Source organism: Petromyzon marinus, unplaced genomic scaffold (assembly GCF_048934315.1).
Source record: "Petromyzon marinus isolate PM22_M1 ecotype Great Lakes invasive population unplaced genomic scaffold, UKy_Petmar_22M1.pri1.0 PM_G_Scaffold_27, whole genome shotgun sequence".
NCBI classification, from domain to species: domain Eukaryota; kingdom Metazoa; phylum Chordata; class Hyperoartia; order Petromyzontiformes; family Petromyzontidae; genus Petromyzon; species Petromyzon marinus.
The window spans coordinates 1,941,876-1,960,822 of NW_027422839.1; the positions used below are offsets into that span (position 1 = coordinate 1,941,876).

The following is an 18,947-nucleotide window of genomic DNA, read 5'->3' on the forward strand; positions in this document are numbered from 1 at the left end:
TTTGTTAATATGCCTGTCAATAATTTAGAATGTATACTTGTCTGGTTTTGTGCATACTTGTAACATTTGATCTGTAAGGGTCAAACATTGAATAAGTGATGTTGGGACAAAGTGTGTGTGTGTTTGAAAGTAACCTGTATAGAGAACTCAGGTGAGACCCGTTGTTCTTGTGATACAGGTCAAACGGTGTTTTTGTGTTCCACGAAGAATCTGGAGCAACTCATTGTCTTTTTAAATAGGTAGCACACTCGGATCATTCATCAGTTACAAGGCATACCACTTAAAAGTTACACGTATAGGAGGAGGTACATTCTCTACAACACGAATTATAGTTTTGTCTTACGTGTTGAGGCCACGTGATGTGTCGAAGGCTCTCTGCCAGCTCACAGGACAGACCCAAGTTGCCATGTGCTCAATAAGATGACTGACAGAGGCACCACTGCACCGACTTGGTGTGGCTGACGCTCCGCTCGTTGTCGTGAGCGTCGCTCATCCGCCCTCCGTTGTTACTGGAGGGCGACTGCCTCCAACTGCCCAGCAGCGTGCTTCACGAGCCGCCTCCACAGAGGCCGATCTTGACACCGCTGGTACCGGTCATCGGCAAGCCCACTCAGCTCCACATCCTTCTGTACAGCATCAGTCCATACATCTTTAAGAGGGTTATCGAAATGCCATGCTACAGACAGATGGGTAGATATGAACGAACAGAGCTAATGCATTAACATCTCAACCTTGGTTGAAAAGCATTAAAAAGGAATGTCTTATTTGACCTGAACTGCAAATTGTTTGATTTTAGTTAAGGACAATAAAAAACTAATACAGAGATCGTGCACTGACATCAGTCTGGGTTAGCACGTGAGAGGACCTCCTGTAATACTATGATCTTACCAGATACGGAGACAAATTCGCATTAATGCAGATTTCAGGCTATGCGGATGGCTTTGAACCCAATGCACCCTTCAATGGTAATGCACATAAAGATCCCCCGTACAGCCTTCAACAGACTGCTGGGGCAAGTGCTGATGGTGAGCTATAAACGCCGGCACGCACGGCACTCGAGGGGGAGGGTGGCCAACACCGCACCGGTCCGCCTTTGTCTCCCCTGATATTTACACACCACACTAGGAAGTCATTCAAGACTACATCGATGTATAGATCTGCCACTGTTGTGTGTCATGAGCAGGAATCCAATTTGGGTCACCGGGTTACGGAGTGCAGTGCGATAGCCACTAAATTACCACTCCCCACTCGTACACAACAACAAGAACAAAGATCCCCGGTAGAGCATTAACAGACTCTAGGGGCAAGTGCTGTTAGCGAGCACCTATGAAGGCTGGCACGGCACACGAGGGGGGTGGGTAGCCAGCACCGCGCCCGCCCGCCTTTGTCTCCCGAGTGGCGATGCTCACATCACACTGGGTACTCATCTTTAGGCTGAGTCGACCTAGGGAAGGCCCAGGACCGGTTCAGATAATCGTCACTGGCGGTGTTGGCCGTGAGCGGGAAACGAACCCGGGTCTCCGGGTTCATAGCGCAGCGTAGCGCTAACCGCTGCCCTACCGCTCGTACAAAGATACGTTTAAACATGCGCATGCAAATACACATTCTGTTTGACTAACACTTCTTTCAAACCGTACGTAGCCAAACATTTCCGTTGTAGAGTTTCTGGATAATGTTTGGAATTACCACAATTTTGACCGTGACACCAACATGCAATGTGCGTTGTGAGTGACACAATACTCTGTTTTACATCCGCTGTGAAGCAGAACAGCGCATATTGTGGTGAATGTTACTGGGGTAGCCAGATGTGCCTGTCGGATTTGAACTTTGAACCTCTGCAACAAATAGAGAATGCGCTACCATATTCCTGGTTCTTCCGGTAAAGTCACGTAGATAGAAAACAAAAAATAAACAAAATAAAAGATAAAAAAATGAAAAAATGTGATACAAATAACAAATAAAAATAATACATTTAAAAAAATTAATTGATGTTAAGATGCCATGGGTCTACTGACTCAGATGACTGGCCAATGCACCGCCTTTGCCCTCCACTACACACACACAGTGTGTGTGTATGTACAGACACACACAGTGTGTGTACGTACACACACACCATGTGTACGTACACACACAGTGTATACACAATAATGTCCACGTTGTTGCTGAGCTCACGCACCCAAGGGAGGGGGCAATGGAAAATGAAGCTAAATCAACTTAAACTCCATCCCCGCTCTGTGACGTCACCACTCAGCATGACCTCATCGGCATGAAGTGCCAGCGGGAGGTGTACCTCGCTAGTGACGTCATGTCACCAAGGTATTCACACTCCCCCAACCCCGTCCACAGCGCTTTTGAGCGTGACGTCACCTCCGCTTGGGTCACTGCCGATATCAATACAGTGGCAATCCTTATTTGGGCAAAGCTACTCCCAGTGACTGGCGGTTCATTAACATAATGTGTCCGTTGAAGCCGTCGAGAGTTTATTGCAACGGGTTCAGCAGCCACGCCCCATCCCTCGACATATGGGCCGGGCTCATTTACATAATTTATTCAGTTACGAAGCTGCTCATGGGAGGGGCGTGTCTCTTACCCTGAAAGTGACGTCATGTTACCTGCTACCGCGTGATGTCGCGAGGTAACAGGAAGCGTAACGCATTGTAGTGTATCGGTTAGCGCTACACCGCGCTACGAACCCGGCGACCTGAGTTCGATTCCCGCTCACGGCCACCACCGGTGACGATTATTTGAACCGCTTCTGGGCCTCCCCTAGGTCGACTCAGCCTCAAACGAGTAACTGTTGTGGTGGTGTGAACATCGCCACTGGGGAGACAAAGGCGGCCGGACGTGGTGGATCCAAGTCCCGGGCGAAGCCGGGTAGTACAGCTAGTCATGAATACATGAATGAATATAGACGTGTAAGTCACGTGTGACTGTATATATTAATTCCTCCATGGCTCGATACTGACGTGTAGATGGTGTGGATATTCTTATTTTCTGTCTGCAGCTGAGGCTGGTCTGATGGAGCAAATGCATTCAGCACAGCAGCTTGGTACGACAAGTCAACAATGCGACCAGCGTGCATACAGCACGGATCGGACTGGAAATTTGACACAGCACCAGAGAACTCACACAGGAGAGAAAGCCTTCAAGTGCACTGTGTGTGACAAGGCATTTGCATGGTCATCAGTTCTTGAGACCCACCAGCGAACACACACAGGAGAGAAACCCTTCAAGTGCACTGTGTGTGGGAAGGCATTTTCACAGTCATCTGCTCTTAAAACACACCAGAGAATACACACGGGAGAGAAACCCTTCAAGTGCAGTGTGTGTGACAAGGCATTTTCAGATTCATCTACTCTTAAAAAACACCAGAGAACACACACGGGAGAGAAACCCTTCGAGTACAGTGTGTGGGGGAAGGCATTTTCAGATTCATTTGCTCTTAAAACACACCAGAGAACACACACGGGAGAGAAACCCTTCAAGTGCAGTGTGTGTGGGAAGGCATTTTCAGATTCATCTCATCTTCAAAGACACCAGAGAACACACACGGGAGAGAAACCCTTCAAGTGCAGTGTGTGTGGGAGGACATTTTCAGATTCATCTACTCTTAAAAAACACCAGAGAACACACACGGGAGAGAAACCCTTCAGGTGCAGTGTGTGTCGGAAGACATGTTTAGGTTCATTTGCTCTTAAAACACACCAGAGAACACACACGGGAGAGAAACCCTTCAAATGCAGTGTGTGTGGGAAGACGTTTTCAGATTTACCTACTCTTAGAACACACCAGAGAACACACACGGGAGAGAAACCCTTCAAGTGCAGTGTGTGTGTGAAGGCATTTTCACAGTCATCTGCTCTTAAAACACACCAGAGAACACACACGGGAGAGAAACCCTTGTGCAGTGTGTGTGGGAAGACATTTTCTGATTCATCTGCTCTTAAAAAACACCAGAGAACACACACGGGAGAGAAACCCTTCAAGTGCACTGTGTGTGTGAAGGCATTTTCACAGTCATCTGCTCTTAAAACACACCAGAAAACACACACGGGAGAGAAACCCTTCAAGTGCAGTGTGTGTGGGAAGGCATTTTCACAGTCATCTGGTCTTAAATCACACCAGAGAACACACACGGGAGAGAAACCCTTCAAGTGCAGTGTGTGTGGGAAGGCATTTTCACAGTCATCTGCTCTTAAAAAACACCAGAGTACACACAGGAGAGAAACCCTTCAAGTGCAGTGTGTGCGGAAAGGCATTTGCACATTCATCAAATCTTCTAGTACACCAGAGAACACAGACAGGAGAGAAACCCTTGAGGTACACTCTGTGTGGGATGATGTTTGCACAGTCATCACATCTTAAAGTACACCAGAGAACACACACAGGAGAGAAACCCTTCAGGTGCACTCTGCGGGAAGGCGTTTGCACATTCATAAAATCTTCAAGTACACCAGAAAACACGGAAGCATCAGAAGATCTGCAAGGAGTGGAATCTGAAATCAGCTTGTGAAAGTCAAAGTGCCACAATAAGCCCATCCCTCATGAAACAAGAACCGGACGAAAATCGCAGCTTGGACACTTTTAAAGGTATCGAGGTGAAATATGAAGAGGTGATGGTGAAGAGGGAAGAAGTGATGGTGAAGAGGGAAGAAGTGAAGGTGAAATGTAAAGATGAAGATTCAACTCCAAAATGGGACCTTCACATCGATGGAGGCAACGTAAAGCAGGAGGAGAAGTCTGACTGTGAGGCAGAGCGAGGCAACTCCCAGCAGTTTGTGGAGGTGTGGGTGGACTTCCTCCGAGACAATCCAAAGTCAAGTGGAGACCCGGTAGATGTGTAAGCCAGAGACGATGTCGCTACAATAGATGCACCTTTGTCACAAGCCTTTAATGACAATGTGAAGTTGAACACTTTGTGGGCCCGTGGGTTGGGTAGATCTCTAACCAGGAGCAAGAGCCAATAAGCTCCCAAGCATTCACTATGTTATAATAATTGCTTTTACACGGTGCTTGCTTAATCGCCTCAGCAACTCGGAGTTTTGTGTCGTACCTCGCCTGAAACACTCAAAGAGCATCCCCAAGTAGCAGCTGCCCCTGTGTGGCACAAGGTGGTGGCCCTGCACCGGCCTGCATGTGGACAAGAGCCTGTCAGTAGGGGGCGATGATTGATGTGTCATCTCAGTTGTGTGGTTTATAGGTAATGTTTAGAATTTGCTACATTTTCACTCAGACGCCAACATGCAATGGCCTACTCGTTTTAAATGACACAATAGTATGTTTTACATACACGGTGAAGCAGACTGTGCAACTTTTTTAAAAAGCTTCTTGTTAATACGATGTAACGTGATGCAGTATATTTCACTGCAGTAATCCAATTTTGTTAATATGCCTGTCAATAATTTAGAATGTATACTTGTCTGGTTTTGTGCATACTTGTAACATTTGATCTATAAGGGTCAAACATTGATTAAGTGATGTTAGGACAAAGTGTGTGTGTGTTTGAAAGTAACCTGTACAGATTACTCAGGTGAGACCCGTTGTTCTTGTGATACAGGTCAAAGGGTACTTTTGTGTTCCACGAAGCATCTGGAGCAACTCATTGTCTTTGAAATAGGTAGCACGCTCGGATCATTCATCAGTTACAATGCATACCACTTAAAAGTTACACGTATAGGAGGAGGTACATTCTCTACAACACGAATTGTAGTTTTGTCTTACGTGTTGACGTAGATTTTGTCTAACTAGGACTAGAAATGCACCTTGCTGATTCACGTCTGGATGTTCGTACCTATCGTTTGAAGCAAACCCCACTGCTGTTGTTGAAACGCTGTGCGCCAATAATGGTCCAACACGTTGACGGCCTTCAGGCCAGGAAAGTCACAACATTTACGGCACACGAAGGACGCATTCACGCAAGTACCCCATGCTCCGTTTTTAAGTTTTAAAATGAAGCATGTTTGAATTGTGTTGTGTTTTGAATTAGATAATTTTATTTCTTCATTAAAAGCTTGTCTCAATTTACATCTGGAAGACTTCATTGAAAAGGACATTTCGTGTGAATTTTCTCTCGTCGTTAAGTAGACGGTCTTGCCGGGGGTTCGGTTCGATGCGGCCATTTACCTGTTTGGGATTGCGGGATCGAGATAAGGCGACACGGAGCTGGCCGTGCGAGAAGACCGCCGTCTGCAGATCGATTCCAACGTAATCGAACGTCTGTCCCTGCGCCTCCGTCGTCCATGCAGGGGGTGCGTTGGTTTGCAGCGCCCCCTGCATGAAAACAACGGAAAGTGCAGCGCTCATCACAGATAGATAAAGTTGTGCGCTTATATTTAAAATGTTATTCTTTTATAAGGTGATGTTGAAATCGGAAAGTGTTTGATGATTTCAATCAGATTGATTCATTATTATGCAACACATATCTGAGCTTTTGTGGTCCTGTTGAGATCAAGTTGGAAAGAGTCCGTGACTATAACTTCGCTCAATATTGTAAACGTGTTTCTATTATTTAGTTATTGTTTAATACCAACTACTTCAGATAATGGGTTTCAAGATGTACTTGAATGGCACGTTCATTGTTCCGGTGTTTAATGGCTTGGACGTCGTGGCAAACGGCTTCCATCGATGTGGAAGTCAATGGTGGATGATGATTTGACATTTCGGTGTTGATTTGGAGTAGATTGTTTAACTGTTGCATACCGGGTGGTGAAATGCTTTGCCGAGTACCTGAACTGTTTGACCAAGTGAATTAATGAAGAGTTCGATACGAGTTTGAGCGTTAATATTCTTGCGGAACAACAAAGGTCTGATATTTTAAAGATTCCTGATCGTACGTTTATTGCGACAATGTTCATAGGGAACACGTGTGGAGGAGAGTTCCGGGTGAAGTCTCCCCTTACCTGGCAACCATGGTGGCTGTCCGCTGATCACTCTCGCTCCATCACAGCTACGAGCTGTAGGGACGAGACTCTCCACCCTGGCGCTGTTTTAATTCTCAGCACAAAGAGCGGAGAGCCTCATCCCTGCAGTTCCCTCCTGTTGTGCCGCAGCATTTACCGCGTAACGAGGCAAAGTTTTCATGAGCAGTGCGTTCCACTACACACCCACACGAGCGAACCATGTGCAACAGTGTGCGTACTACACTACTATACACTACACTATACACAACACTATACTAAACTATACACTACACTATACACTACACTACTATACATTACACTATACACTACACTACTATACACTACACTATACACTACGCTACTATACACTACACTATACACTACACTAAACACTACACTAAACACTATTATACACTATACAATACACTACTATACACTACACTATACACTTATACACTACAATATACACAACTATACACTACTATACAATACACTATTATACACTACACTATTATACACTACACTATACACTTATACACTACAATATACACTACTATACACTACAATATACACTATTATACACTACACTATACACTTATACACTACAATATACACTACACTATACACTACACTATACACTACTATACACTACACTACTATACACTACACTATACACTACTACACTATTATACACTACACTATTATACACTACACTATACACTTATACACTACAATATACACTACTATACAATACACTTATACACTACACTATTATACACTACACCAGGGGTCGGGAACCTTTTTGGCTGAGAGAGCCATGAAAGCCACATTTTAAAATAAATGTCCGTGAGAGCCATATACTTTTTTAACACTGAATACAACTAAATGCGTGTATTTTTAACTAAGACCACCAATTTTAGAATATAATAAGTCTCTGAATGTATCCTTTTTAATAACGTTATACCAACAACTAATAATAAATAAAATACTTCTTACCATTCATGCGACTTCTGGTGCTGCATTGTTTTGCTGATGGCTTTGTAGTCTGGTTGTTACGTGGTGAGGTTAAGCTTCATGCAGGCGTTGAGGCTTTCATCCGTTAAACGGGATCGTAGGTTGATCTTGATGTTTTTTAGATGTGAGAACGACTGCTCACATGAATACGTAGAACCAAACATGGTCAATAAAACAATACTCACACGCTGCAGTGTGTGGTATGTGACAGGAAGCGCGTTCCATGTTTTGACAATCAGCTGGTCTGCAGGTTGAAGTTTTTTCATTTCTGTCCACTTGTGTTTGCTCGCCAGCTCTGCTTGCTGTTGTTCAAGTCTTTCCAAAGCTTCATTCAGTGACTTGAACTTATTCACCCACATGTCTGAAGCCTTCAGGTCAGCAACTTCCAGCTCAAAATCTCTGATGGAGACACCAGGGATGTAACTCAGGTCGGCTTTGTCCACTGAACACTCGTGTGGATGAGTGATGAACTTGAAAAGACGAGTGTGCTCAGGAAATTCTCCAAAGCGTGCTTTGAATGACTGCTGGAGATCAGATGTGAAGCCAGCTAGCTGCTGGAGATCAAAATGTTAAACGGGGTCACTTGCTGTGCACGCATCTTTAAATTCTCTCAGTTTTTCATAGTGCAGTAAACGACCTTTTTCAATATCCACGATGAAGAGTTCCAGCTTGTTTTCAAATGCAAACACTGCTTGTTGAAGGGATAAGACTTTCCAATGCCTTGCATTTTCACATTGAGCTGGTTCAGATGTCCAGTCATGTCCACAAGATAGTACAACTTCAGGAGCCACTCAGTGTTAGCTAGCTCAGGATGCTCGACATCTTTCATTTCAAGAAAATAAATACAAACCGCCACTTCTCTCAAATGTTTCTTGCCGTTGATTTTCACACCTGATGATGACTGCTTGTGTTGCAGTCGAAACGTCGTGAGAATCCTCTACACTTGTTAAATTAGCGCTCGTTTACCATTGATTTACTTATTGTTACAGAGACTATCCTTGCCAAATTACTTGTTTAAGAGATAGCAACTCGCCAGGTGTTTAAGAGGAGAAACCAAAGAGGCAAATTGCTGGGAGATACGGCCACAGGCCGAAGAGTGACGCACCTTGAATGTCGTCATTCAAGGTGCGTCACTCTACGTATGAATGTACTCGTCGTCGCTATTAAATCATTGTTTAGTGTCGAGCAAGGGCGGGCACGTCCAAGTTGTTTCCCACTGAAGCAAGTGAGTGGTGGGTGTTGATTGGTTACTCGCGATGAGCACCTGCCCCAAGTCTGTTATGGCTACACAGGGGGGGTTTCTGTCCTTGCCTTTGGTCAGAATCAGAATCTCAATCAATATTCACACTGGAGGAATACGATGAACTATAAAGCTCGTTCTCACAGATATTCAGTACCCTTGGTTCGCCTCGTAGACCGCGACCACTTCGGCCCAAGCGGCTGTGGATGAGGACCTCGCAGGCTTCTCAGAATCCGGAGTCAAAAGGGAGGGAACCGGGGGCGGAGGAAAAAAAAATTGTGAAGCGTGCCGCTAAGCACGCTCCTCACGTACAGCTGCAGAGACGAAGATGCCCCCCTGGTAGCCTTGGGCCGGAGCCGTGCTGAAGACCAGCACGGCACACCACGCCTGGCCACCTTTGTCTCCCCTATGCTGATGCCTTCAAGGGGAGGTCTCCACATTGGTAATGTTTTAACGCGTTAAATCAGATGCTGTCATCGTTTCGAGTCTGAGTGGATGTAGAGGAGGCCCATGACTTAAAAAAAAAGAACTCAACAACTGGAATATAAATTCGCGTTAATCCTCTAGCGACGCAACAGCCCTGCCGACTCCCCACACGGGAATCTACACACACAGCGACACTCGCTCCACTCGCCATGTCAGTGTCTTTCTGTGCAATCTTCTCGTACGAGGTCATTCTTCGGGAATCTTGAGCACCGCAAGAACGCGGCTATTTGGCTGACGGCACGGCACGTCACGTGCTCCGTGGCGCACGAATCGGAGAGGAGCCCAGCACACGAAGCACTAGCACGCGCCTCGCGCACCCTTATGAACAGACTGTTGGTAGAAGGTGCGCACACACACACCCCAACAAATACACTTCATACATGACACGCATGAATACGAATGTAAATACATGTTCTGCCGTCCAAATATTGATTTCAGATACCAAGTTGTGTGTGTGTGTATGTGTGTGAGTGTGTGAGTGTGTGTATGTGTGTGTGAGTGTGTGTATGTGTGTGTGTGTAAGTGTGTGAGTGTATGTGTGTGAGTGTGTGTATGTCTGTGTGTGAGTGTGTGTGTATGTGTGTGAGTGTGTGTAAGTGTGTGTGTGTATGTGTGTGTGAGTGTGTGTATGTGTGTGTGAGTGTGTGTATGTGTGTGTGAGTGTGTATGTGTGTGTGAGTGTGTGTGTGTATGTGTGTGTGAGTGTGTGTATGTGTGTGTGTGAGTGTGTGTATGTGTGTGTATGTGTGTATGTATGTGTGTGTGTATGTGTGTGTATGTGTGTGTATGTGTGTGTGTGTGCGTGTGTGCGTGTGTGTGTATGTGTGTGTGTGTGTATGTGTGTGTGCGTGTGTGTGCGTGTGTGTGTGCATGTGTGTGTGCGTGTGCGTGCGCGCGTGTGCGTGTGTGCGTGTGTGTGTACGTGTGTGTGCGTGTGTGTGTGCATGTGTGTGTGCGTGTGCGTGCGCGCGTGTGCGTGTGTGTGTGTACGTGTGTGTGCGTGTGTGTGTGCGTGTGCATGTGTGTGTGTGTGTGCGTGTGTGTGTGCGTGCGTGTGTGTGTGTGCTCGTGTGTGTTGGGTGTAAGCCAGGCGGGGCGGGTGGGACGAGCGTGTGGATTGAGCATTGCGCTCGGTCAGTAACTCTGTGGACCTGTTCGCTGGCGGGTGGTGGATTACAAGGCAATGAGATTTGCCCTACCGGTCGGCAGCCAAGTACCAGTGTTGTGTGCGTGTGTGGTGGGTGGCGGGGGGTGACTGAAACAATTCCACAACAGGCGAAACACACATGGACACTGTCGGGAATAATTCTGCACTCGTCCATTCGATCAGCTAATTGGACTTCCTGAGTGTCCGAGCGTTCGGATATCGAGGGTTCAAAACGGGAGGGCTCGGACGATAATCCACGCGACCACGGGGAGATCACGCAAACTCCAAATACACGTGTGTCAGAGGGTCAGGGTCGCACCCACGACATCCTGCATACCTGGCGAGGTAGTTAACATCTCCTAGACACTGTGATGATGATGAGAGAGAGACACGCAGACTTCAAATATACAGCAGCAGCAGCAGGCGTCAGGGTCGGGGTCGAACCCACGACCTCCTGTGTACCTGGCGAGGTAGTTAACATCTCCTAGCCACCGTGATGATGATGAGAGAGACACAGACTCCAAATATACAGCAGCAGCAGCAGGTGTCAGGGTCAGGGTCGAACCCACGACCTCCTGTATACCTGGCAAGGTAGTTACCAGATCGCATATTGTACAGGCCATCTTGTCAATCCACTGCTGGATGAGGGCCTCCCCACACGGTGAGGGTTACATGAGCATACTTCACCACGCCAGCCAGTGCACGGTTGGTTAGGCGGGGGAAGGGGTGGACGGGGCAGTTAAAGATATCTCACTCTTGATTTGATACATCACTCACCGCTCATGTTGGGCACGGCTTGGAACTGAATTCAGGTTGCTGCTGGGTTCATATCGAAGTGCGTTAACCACTGGGCCACAACTCTACGTAAACAGCGAGGGAAAAAAGTATTTGATCCCCTGCTGATTTTGTACGTTTGCCCACTGACAAAGAAATGATCAGTCTATAATTTTAATGGTAGGTTTATTTGAACAGTGAGAGACAGAATCCAGAAAAACGCATGTCAAAAATGTTATAAATTGTACTCTTTGGTTCCGTTCGGTAAGTCACAGAGGTAAAAAAATCTAAAAAAAATCACGACGTTTCGGCCACAACACAAGTGGCCTTCGTCGGGTGAAGGGACCGTGCTGTCACGAGGACAGCGTTGGAATTACGATTCCAACGCCGCCTTCGTTTAATTCGGCGAGGTTTTAGAGATTGAGAGGGTGGACGGCGCGTTGCGAGGTTCACAGGACGCCCCACTCCCGCGCCACCTTCTCGAATGAGTCCCGAGGCAGAAGTCCAAGGGAAAGACAAAGACGGATGCGGTGGTGGGTGGTGGGGGGGGGACACAACAACAAGGAATGGATCCAGTGACCATCACGAGGCCGTGCGGCGAGGCTACGCACCGACACACGTTGACCGTCAACCCCCCCACCACCACCCCGAGCGGCTCAGGGAGCGGGCGGGTCGGCGGGCCCAGCCCACACCGATGGGACGGGTGGGAGAGACGGAAGTGGGAGTCGGCCAAGCAGGCGGTCGGAGGTGTGGGGGTTGACTTGAGGGCGAAGCGACAACCGTGCTCCTGCCTGGCTGAGCCCCCGGCGGGTAGTCGCGGCGGTGGCGGGGGTGGGGGCAGTCAGCCCCAACTTAAGAGCCGCATGGCTCACAGGGCTATACCTAAATAAATGAAACTTGAAAACTTGTTCCATATGATTGGAGGAGACTTCTACCGGGTGCTCCGGGTTCCTCCCACCTGCAAACACGCGTTGGCTGCCCGATAACACCTCAATGTATAGAGGCCTGCAGAGCTTGGGCAATTGTCGGTATCGTTGAGCTCTCTCCTCTCTCCTTGCCTCTCTTCCCCGACGAGAGAGCGCGCGGACGCTGAGCGGAGGCGTTGAGTAACAAGTCCACATCATCATTACCTCTATTTACGGGGGGGGGGGGGAATGAGTACCTTGGGTTGAGGAGGTGGAAGAGGTGGAAGAGGTGAGAGAGCGACCCCCTTCAGCTCAGCTCAATGTTCACCGCGCCCACCGAATCCTTTCTCGCCCCGTGCCACGCGCGATGGCGATGTACACACCCCCCCCCCCCCCACCCGGGGTATATTTATTTGCACCGCCAAGTTGCCTACACCCCGAGTGTTTGTTTACATCACGGCGGCGACGTTTACACAAGCAACTCTTAACAAAAGCGGCACCGGGACCGAGTGGGGGGGCAATGGGGATTGGGGTTCCCGAGCCCCCCGGACAGGGCAGAGACGCGTGGCGGCGATCGGGCGGCGAGGTGGAAAACCTTCTCGACGGATTCGCGCGACTTCCGACGAATTAACTCGGCGTCTTGAGAGTCACGTGTCAAACGATGGCCGCCGCGTGTCCGCTCCGCCTCGAAGGCGGCACGAGGACCACCAAGCGGAGACGATCGTCGCGCATCAAGCGGCCGCCCACGCATCGTGGGCGGCCGCGCGGCTCTCCGCTCAAAGGGCAGGAAACGAAAACGCGACTGGCGAAGGAAACCCGATCCTCTCGGCTCTGTCCGATCCCCCCTCTTCGTGGGCCGCGAGCCTCCCCCCCCCCCCCCTCGGGCGACGCGACACGTTTACCGGACGTTTGCGTGCCGGAATCCGGCGAAGGTGGCAAAGGTCGTAAGTTCGAATCCTCGTTTCGGCGGCGGTCGACCGAGCCCGATATGCCTCCGGGGGGTTGACAAAATGAGCGCCACTCTGCGGGGAAGATCGACAGTGCTTTTGCCCTGTGGACGGACTCGTCCTCGTAGCTGCAACGTGGAATTCCCACGCTCCGTGGCTCTGCAGGGCTACGAACAGCACACGCCTCGACGCTCGCTCGAGAAGCAAATCGCTCCGACCACGCCTTGCGTTTCGTTTCCCTCGAGCCGCTTGCGGCGTTTCCCATCGTGCGGCAGTTCTGACGCAGCCAGCTGAGATCTCGTGAGAGAGACGTCCCGAGCGGTGGGTGGGGGGGCGGGGGGCGAGGGGCCCCCCACAGAAGCTTCAGGAAGTTCACATTCTTTGGTTCCATCGGTAAAGTAACGTAGACAGAGAAATAATAATAATAATAAAGTGAATACAAATATAACGAGAATAAAAACCGCGATGTCCCCATCGCGACGCGAGCAGTCGTCATCAGGAAGGGGGTGGGGGGGTGACGTCGACCGCCCGCGTTGCCTTCGGAACGTCGCCGTTCTTGCTCTCATTATTTTTTTATTCGCTCCATTTGTTATTTCTCTATCCGCGTGAGTTTAACCGAAAGAACCAAACAACACAGAACTTCCCGCGGCCGCGGGAAGTTTTAAGTCTTCAGGAAGTCGCGGTGAGTAAAGTTAGGAGGGGTGGTGGTGGTGGGGGGGGAGGGGGGCAGTTAGAGCAGGGCCGGGGGGAGCGGAGGGAGGGAAGCCGAGAGGCGGTGACTCAGGGCGCCCGGCCCTCTAGGAGCCGCGCCTGAGGTGGCCGCGCTTGGGTAGCCCCGGGCCTCATCCTCATCATCCATCGCTTGCCACCCGGGATCCATCGCAGGCCACCCGGGATCGATCCGCCACGCCAACGAGCCCTGCGCCGAACAACGGCTCTGCCTCTGCTAACCCCTCCTGCTGCTGCTGCTGCTCCTGCTGCTCCTGCTGCTGCTGCTCCTGCTGCTGCTCCAGCTGCTGCTGCTGCTGCTGCTCCTGCTGCTGCTCCTGCTCCTGCTGCTGCTCCTGCTGCTGCTGCTCCTGCTGCTGCTCCTGCTGCTGCTGTTGCTCCTGCTGGAGTTTCTGGAGCCGGTACGCGACCTGCAGGAGCCGCCGGTACACCGTGGCCTGCGACTCGGGCGTCTGGTCGCTCGCGAGGCCCTCGAATGACGCGGAAGGATCGGCCGCCGCTTCCGTATCTTCCTCTGCTTTGCGCTCCTCCTCCTCATGCTCCTCCTCCATCTCATGTTCATCTCCCTGCTCTTCTTCTTCTTCCACCCGCTGCTCTTTTTTTTCATCCCGGGGTCTCGTGCGCTGGACGCGGGGACCACCTGACGCGCCAGTGGGGACCAGCTGGCCGCTCGGCCGATCGGCTGACACCTCCGACGGTGCGGAGGTTTCAGGGTCCCCGTCTGTGTCCGCCTATTATACAAGCAGCAGCAGCAGCAACAGCAGCAACAGCAGCAGCAACAAACAAATATGAATTATATTCTTAGTTCTTTCGGTAAAGTCACCACGTTGAAGGGAAACAATAAAATATATAAAACAATTAAAATTCTCACGACGTTTCGACCAAAACACAAACGGTCGTCATCAGGTACGTCGTGAGATTTTTTTTATTGTTTTATATATATTTTATTATTTTGTTGTTTCCCTTCAACGTGGTGACTTTACCGAAAGAGCTAAGAATATGAATTACTGCAGTCACGAAAGCTTTAAATCAAAATATGAATTAGTTTTCCCTACGATTCCAGACTTATGGGCCACCCAATGTAGGCCACACACGGAGTATTTTATAATGGCACGAGCTTTACTACTAACCGGCTTCGCCCGGGAGTTGTGGAGTCTTGCCTTGGGATTAATTTAATATTCCCTTTTATTTGACTGACAAAACCTGACGAAAAAATTGATGCTCGCAAGAAATAAAAAAGCCGAGACAAATCAATTTAACTAAATCGGATAAAAAAATCGATTTAAAGCTTTATAACTGCAGGGATTCATCTTTATTGGTTCTTTCGGTAAAGTCACCACCTGGAATGGAAATAAAATAATAAAAATAAAACATAATAAAATATAATTCTCACGACGTTTCGGCCACAACGCAAGTAGAAGAAGGCTACTTGTGTTGTGGCCGAAACGTCGTGAGAATTTTATTTCGTTTTATTTTTATTACTTTATTTCCATTCTACGTGGTGACTTTACCGAAAGAACCAACAAGATAAATCGGACGTCTTTCACTCGAGGAAGTTCAACCTTAACCAGGCGACCCGGGAAGGGACCGTGACGTGGCGAGCTGAAAATCGGGCGTAAGCTGTGCAAATTTCACGACGTCAGAGAGTCAGCGTTGGAGAGGTTTTGCCGCTTCACACAAACGGATGGATCTTCCGCTTTATATTTAAGCGCGAGCTGAAAATAGTCGCGTCAACTTAGAACATCGAGACAGCTTTTGTTCGGGATGCACGGCCTACGCGGAGGGTTGGGGGGGGATGCGTGAGGTCAGCAGGCACTCTGCGTGACGCTGCCGCATGCCGGTGACATCACGGATGCGACATCGCCGCTCACTTGCCGTGCACTGTGTGTGAGTGTGTGTGGGCTGCTGTGATTTACTTTGTGCTATTTATTATTTTACCAGGTAAGGGCCACCGAGCCATACGGCTCTCATTTCAGACGCGACCTGGCCACAAACGATAGCCCGGTGAAGTGGCTTTTCAAGTGGAAATGTACAGCGGCCAAATACTCTGAACGCGTGTTCATAAATGCGGAGGGGAAAAAAACCGGAGAACCCGTAGAAAAACCTCCATGCCCACAGGGAGAGAGAGAGAACACGCAAACTCCAAATATGTGGGCGTCCAGGTCAGGATCGACCCCGTGACCTCCTGGCGCTTTGCGTGTACGCTGCGTGGGGGGGGTTAATCCCGGGTGAGGCCACTGCCCTGCGTCTCGCGATGTCCCCATGTCCCCGAGTGCGAAGAGACGCAGAGGCCGGCGGGAGACGGCGAATATGAATCGTCGCGTCTCACCGTTCCCGACGAGGCTCGGCCGCTCCCGGACTCCGTGGAGGGCGAACTGCACCCAGGCACCGTCCCTGTACAGCGCAGACACAGAGACGATGCACACGAGACAAAGGTCCCCCCATCACGAAGAATTGCGTGGAGTTCACACACGCAGACACGACACAAATTCACGCGCAGACATTAAAGCGAAACACCGACAGAAATTCGCACAGGCACAAATTCGCGCGCGTAGACACGCGCACGAAAATGCAGAGACGCACACACACACACACGCAGACACATTTACACGCACGCAGATGCGCCAACACAAATTCACACACGCACACAGACGCGAGCTCGCACACACAGACACGCGCGCAGACGCACACGCGCTGGGAGAGCCACGCGGACACCGCCAGGGACGCGAGACGCGGCTGACAGTGCTGCCTCGTTACGGTGGCGCCGATCGAGCCGCAATTAAAATGCGCCGCCCGCCATTTCCCAGTAATCACCTCCTTCTCGCTCCACAGGCGCCGGGACCATGCTCGTCCGAAAGCAGGGCGAATCGCCGATGCCGCGAGCGGACGGCGCCGTTTTGCCGTCAAGCGCCGAGCCGGGGCCGCTCCTGGGGCTCCGATGTCGCGAGGCGAAGCCCGGGGCCGGCTCCGTGTCCGCTGGGCCATACTCCTGGGGGGGCCCGTGCGGAGGCCCGCCAGGCCCCCACTGCATGGGACTTAATCCCAACTGCTGCTGCTGCCACGGGTCTTCAACCCCGAACCGGGTCCTGGGGGTTGAGTGCCCACGATCGTCAAGGAGGCTGTGCTCAGTGGCGTCCGGCTGTGAGGGCCTCAGAGTCTTGGGCCCGCGGTCCGAGTCCCGACGGCGCGCGAGCGGCCCAGGGCCCAGGGCCTCGTTGGGGGCGAAGTCGGAACGCTCCATGAGGCGACCTGCGCTGGGCCCCGTGGGAGAACGGTGAATGTGAGGAGGATCACCATGAAGTGACCTGCGCTGGGCCCCGTGGGAGAACGGTGAACGTGAGGGAGGATCATTGAGGAGACCGCAGCCCCTCCTTGGCCGCCGCGGGGGAAGGGTCGCGAAGTCGAAGCCGGCGTGGAAACACAGGTGGGTAAGTAGACGCTCAAACGTCTGTCTGTAGGGATGTTGGGGTGTGCGCTGGGGCGTAACGGGGTGTAGGGGTTGATGGGGCGTTTTGGGTGGCAGCGTGTGGGTGCAAACGGGTGTGCAGAGTTCAAGTGTCAAGTTGATTTTGTGACCGGGGTGAGACCTCAAGAGACCAGGATAACTGATTTGCAAGAGTGACCTGGGGGTCGTGGCAATGACAAAAAGAATAACGTAAGAGTACAGCAAAATGAAGCCAATTGAAGCCAGAAGCAAGACAACTCAATTTTAACCCACTTCCCAATGTGGTATCAAACTTGGTAAACTTATGTCATACTGATGACAATACCATATTCTATCATTAAAAATCAAATAAAAACGTATTTTTTTTAAACATTATTTTTTACGTGTTATGTTTCGGCTCGGCTCTAATTGTCCACGCTCAACTGACGTTGGCTGTGAATGACCACGGTCCCCTTACGTTGTGGCGAGCTTCTGCGGCCACATTAGTGCGGTGCATTTCATTAAAGCGCGTTTTTTATAATACTTATTTGACAGGTTTTTGCGTACGTACTCAACGGATGACCCCCTAGCTGCGCTGCGCTACCAACAACCTGTCGACCCTAGTTCGACTCCCGCTCCTGGCCAACATCAGTGACGATTATCTGAACTGATCCTTGGCCTCCCCCTAGATCGACTCAGCCTCAAATGAGTTACCTGTTGCAATACGTAAACATTGACACCCGCCCCCCTCGTGTTTCCGTGCCGGCCTTCACAGGTGCTCGCTAACAGAACTTGCCCCGACAGTCCGTTAATGCTCCACGGAATATATCGTTGTCGTAAAGACCACCACCACCACCAACCACCACCACCGGCCCCACCGTATAACATTTAAACAATTGTTGGGCGTCAACTGCTGTCGCGAGTGGTTATCGCACCTGGCCCCCCACGAGTTCCAAATTCCCGGCTCGCGACGAATACGAGCGCCTCCCCTAGGTCGACTCAGCCTTAAAACGAGTACCTGGTGCGGTGTGTAGACATCGACACGGGGCGAGAGAGAGAGGAGAGAGGAGAGAGAGATGTAGCAGCTGAGCGTGGTGCTGGCCACCCACCGCCGGCCTCTCGCGTGTCCCGGGGCGACCTTCACAGCAGCAGCAGCAGCAGCTTGCCGACGGCACTTGGCCCCCCAAAGGTTTAGGTCACGTCGGTTATAAAATCACTTCGTTCTAGATCTGAAGCCAACGTGACTGCAGGGATTCGCAGGCTGTGGTTTTTTTTTCCGCTAAAGTCAGGTAGTAGGTTAAAAATAAAATAAATTAAATAAATTAAAACTAAATTCTAGATTTAAAGCTTTCGTGACTGCAAGGATCCATACTCTTTGGTTC

The 18,947-nt window shown here is 50.1% G+C and overlaps 2 protein-coding genes across 2 annotated transcripts; one reads left to right on the forward strand and one right to left on the reverse strand.

Annotated features, from left to right (window-relative positions):
* Nucleotides 1-3,159: 3,159 nt before the first annotated feature.
* On the forward strand, nt 3,160-4,655 carry LOC142913980 (uncharacterized; the record flags this gene model as incomplete). Its single annotated transcript, XM_076061103.1, has 1 exon — nt 3,160-4,655. A coding segment is annotated over one exon (1,206 nt), but the record flags the coding sequence as incomplete, so codon positions are not given.
* Nucleotides 4,656-11,729: 7,074 nt separating this feature from the next.
* LOC142913939 (uncharacterized) lies at nt 11,730-17,602 on the reverse strand. Its single transcript, XM_076061058.1, has 3 exons — nt 16,956-17,602; nt 16,471-16,535; nt 11,730-14,872 (listed from the first exon to the last, which is right to left on the reverse strand). The coding sequence occupies exons 1-3, from the start codon at nt 17,380-17,382 to the stop codon at nt 14,264-14,266; spliced, it is 1,101 nt and encodes a 366-aa protein (XP_075917173.1). The 5' UTR covers nt 17,383-17,602; the 3' UTR covers nt 11,730-14,263.
* Between the last annotated feature and the right edge of the window lie 1,345 nt (nt 17,603-18,947).